Source organism: Haliotis rufescens, unplaced genomic scaffold (assembly GCF_023055435.1).
Source record: "Haliotis rufescens isolate VD_foot unplaced genomic scaffold, xgHalRufe1.0.p SCAF_4, whole genome shotgun sequence".
Taxonomy (NCBI): Eukaryota; Metazoa; Mollusca; class Gastropoda; order Lepetellida; family Haliotidae; genus Haliotis; species Haliotis rufescens.
Window position 1 is genome coordinate 5,768,480 of NW_025964112.1, and position 4,237 is coordinate 5,772,716.

Below are 4,237 nucleotides of genomic sequence, written 5' to 3' on the forward strand. Positions count from 1 at the left end.
CAACAAACAAACATCTATCCGGTGAACACCTGCATCGATTTTTGAAATTGCGTTAATCCTCCACTCACTCACTCACTGAACTCGTGAAGATTCCGGGGTAGAATATGTCTTCAGCAATTCATGCTTGTCGTAAAAGGCGACTAACGGGATCGGGTGGTCAGGCTCGCTGACTTGGATGATGCTTATGATATTAATCACTGTATTGTCTGGTCCAGACTCGATTATTTACGGACCACCGTCATATAGCTGGAATATTGCTGAGTGCGGCGTTAAACAACCAACCAACCAACCAACCAACCATTTGACGTTCAAACACGTATTTGATCAGGATCAATCAAGGAGGAAAAACTTTATTTATGATGATACAAATTCATGCAAAGACAGGGATATGTTTTAAACATTAGGCACTCTGTCAGGGCACGTGCTGCCCACCCCCAGAGTGAAATCATCGGGATCCCGACATGCGCAGATGTGTTCTTGGAGAACATCTGTTAACTGTGATGGGTCTGCACAGTCTTTGACGTCGGCGGTGACCTTCCCCCAGACGTTAGTCTTCCTAAGGTCTTGAGGGGAACGGGTGAGGACGATGGTTTGAATGTCTCCGTACTCACATTTGCCGGCGAGGTTGACCCCCGAGCAGAAGAGGACCACAGCGTAATTTTCGTAGTCTGTGGCAACGACGTGGTGGAAATAGGTAAACTCCTTGAACAGCCGGGTGCCTGGGCTGTCGACAGTGACGTTGACAACGCGTCGGTAACACAGTCTATGAATGATACTCACACCTGGGAAACGGAAATCAAATACTGACATTCAGTAAATGTGAAGTTCTTTCACAATTTATATTTTAGTTTCCATATCCGATGTTTTCGACACAGTGATGATGAGTGAGGTTTACGCCGCTTTTAGCAATATTCCAGCAATATCTCGGCGGGGACACCAGAAATGAGCTTCACACATTGTATCCAATGTGGGTAATCGAACACGGGTCTTAGGCGTGACGAGCGAACGCTTCAACCACAAGGCGGCTCCACAGGTAACGCAGTCGTTCAGTGTGTTCTCCTCAGGAAAGTCAGTATGTTGATCAGAACATCGACCTGACATGCATTGTGCAAAATTGAATGCTATGTATTGCTGTTTTATAGTATACGATATCCGATATGTCCATGATGAATGTATTGCTATTCTAAAGCATACGATATCCCATATTTCCATGATGCAGTATTGCTATATTAAAGTATACGATATCCCATATGTCCACGATGAATGTATTGCTATTTTAAAGTATACGATATCCCATATGTCCATGATGAATGTATTGCTATTTTAAAGCATACGATATCCCATTTGTCCATGATGAATGTATTGCTATTTTAAAGCATACGATATCCCATATTTCCATGATGAATGTATTGCTATATTTAAGTATACGATATCCCATATGTCCACGATGATATATTGCTATTTTAAAGCATACGATATCCAATATGTCCATGATGAATGTATTGCTGTTTTAAAGCATACGATATCCCATATGTCTATGATGAAGGTATTGCTATTTGAAAGCATACGATATCCCATATTTCCATGATGAATGTATTGCTATATTAAAGTATATGATATCCCATATGTCCACGATGAATGTATTGCTATTTTAAAGCATACAATATCCAATATATCCATGATGAATGTATTGCTAATTTAAAGTATACGATATCCCATATGTCCATGATGAATGTATTGCTGTTTCAAAGCATACGATATCCCATATGAATGTATTGCTATTTTAAAGCATATGATATCCCATATTTCCATGATGAATGTATTGCTATATTAAAGTATACGATATCCCATATGTCCATGATGAATAAATATAATAATGTTTTCCTTGTTGAGTATTAACTCTTAAAGGCATACTCATTGATTGATTGATGTTTGACTCTGCACAGAGCCATATCCCAGCTATATCACGGTCTGTAAATATTCGACGTTGGACCAGGCAATCCAGTTATTGACATCCTGAGTAATGATTTACGCAATAAGGTTAAGATGACATGCATCAACCAAGCCCGACCACCCGATCCGGAACGGTACATGTTACACTATCGTCTCTAAATGATCCATTTTTTCAAAGGTGAACATTTTCCTAATCCTACCAGTTACAAATCGTATTTGTTTCTATACGTAAAAGGCGAACATGCTTGTCGTGAGAGGCGACTAACGGGATCGGGTGGTCAGGCTCGCTGACTTGGTTGATGCATGTCGTCGTATCCCAATTGCGTGAATCGAGGTCAATCACTGGATTTTCTGGTTTAGACTCGATTATTTTAGACCGTTGTCATATAGAGTGTGGTGTTAAACAACAAACAAACAAACACAAATCGTAAAAAGCCCGGAAGATCGGTGGGTCGACCCCCTGGCCGCCAGATACCAAACGACATTAACAGAAGGTACTTGATATTAAAGGGATAGAAAGGAGTGGTCGGCTCGGAGTCAGTATAATGTGTCTGGGTTGGGTATTAATGTTAAGCTGGGCATGGTGGGTTAACACTACAGAAACAGCACTACTACAAGCAGCAACACACACGTGTACCCTCGTCTCGATATGAGTGCGACGTTAAGCCCCACTTCACTTCATCGCACGTCACCGTTCAATGGAGCCAAGGTGCAGTTGGTATTGTGATCACCACCATAAGGTTCAAACGACGACGTGTACCAATGGAAATGGTCTTATTTAGCTTTGTTATTTACCTTTCATCTTTAGTATGTATATACAGAATAGAACAGGGATCATGCATCATGTTTTGATCTTGTACAAAAGCAATATTTGTAAAAGAATATACTTTTCTTATTTGATAACATCCAAGCTCATTTAAAACTCAAGTGTATATATCCATTGCTGCATACACGTCAGCATACAACACTCGTGTTCTTTGAGTTAAGCAAAGCGGTCGACGTTCGCCATCTGCGCCACTTTGGTTTTTTCCCCAAACAATAAGCGTGCATTCCTTCATATGACTGAAATACTGTCGAAAGAGTCATTTAACCCAAATCCTTATTGATTATCTGCAACACGTGTTGCCCAGAGAGTTGGTATACAGTCGATCCCACACGTGTCTTTTGATATTTGATATATCATCAAGACATGAGAATGAGAATGTATTTGTTATGCCAGATTATTCTTCATAATTATTAACAACTACTATTTATCAATTTAGATGATTACCTTGATGACCATCTTGAAATCAACTCGTGAGAAAATAACAAAATGCTTAAACTGAAAACTAATGAAAATGTTTTATAAGAGAAATAAGTTTAAAACAGAAACTTCTTTGTTGGATTTGAACATTAAACCCCATGCCACTTCTCAGGAAAACTGTGTCACCTCCACAGATGTCGTGTGATGGATCTGTCAGCGTAAGTATCAAGTTTTGAATACTACTGCGTCAAGCCTACTCACCCGCTGCTATGTTCCACCGCCTGGATCCTGGCATGTACACATAGATGGACTGAGTATCCATGGCTCGGAACCCTGGACGGTACGGGAGGTAAGAGTACCTGGCGTACCAGTAACCTTGGAAACGCTCAGGGTTAAGGTCGCCGGCGTCGTTGAGAAAGCTTTGCACACATTTGTCACTGTCCACTGCTTGTGCTTGCAAGACAACGCCAAAACAGGTTAATAGTAAAATTGTAGCTATCACAGTCTGAGACATGATCGCATCATCCGCTACCCTCCGCATCTTCTTCTCAAATGAAGCAGACGACACTTAGGAAAACGCAGACGAAAAAGAACTATGGAGCGTTGGCGGCGGTGTTCGCATTTCCAAACATTTCAAGCTGAAGGTAATTGCATTCTGTGAATCACACCGCGTTTCATGTTTTTAGGAAACGTTTCTCGTCAACTGTGAGGTAAATGTCACATGCTATAGAGGACAAAACTGAAGGAGGATAGTCTCGGGTCTTAATAATGTTGACTAAAGTAACGTATTCCCTATAAGAAGCGCAATGACCCTTATCCTTTGAACAAGCTTCCAACAGAACATGAGGCCCAGCGGTAATAAGAGACCTAGGTGCCGTTGTTCAAAACAACCTTAGCGCTACGACTGTGGTAAGTCTATGTTAAGGTATGGGAGTTACGATCATCTTAGCGCTAAGATCGCGTTGTTTTCTGAATGGAAAACTTATTCTTAGTACTGATAAACTACGGTGGTAAAACCTTGCTTCTAAGCTTTTATTTAAT

General features: G+C 40.8%; 1 protein-coding gene across 1 annotated transcript; it reads right to left on the reverse strand.

Annotated features, from left to right (window-relative positions):
• Window positions 1-347: 347 nt before the first annotated feature.
• LOC124143071 lies at window positions 348-3,737 on the reverse strand. The gene is made up of 2 exons (XM_046511864.2): window positions 3,458-3,737; window positions 348-782 (listed from the first exon to the last, which is right to left on the reverse strand). The coding sequence occupies exons 1-2, from the start codon at window positions 3,735-3,737 to the stop codon at window positions 394-396; spliced, it is 669 nt and encodes a 222-aa protein (XP_046367820.2). The 3' UTR covers window positions 348-393.
• Between the last annotated feature and the right edge of the window lie 500 nt (window positions 3,738-4,237).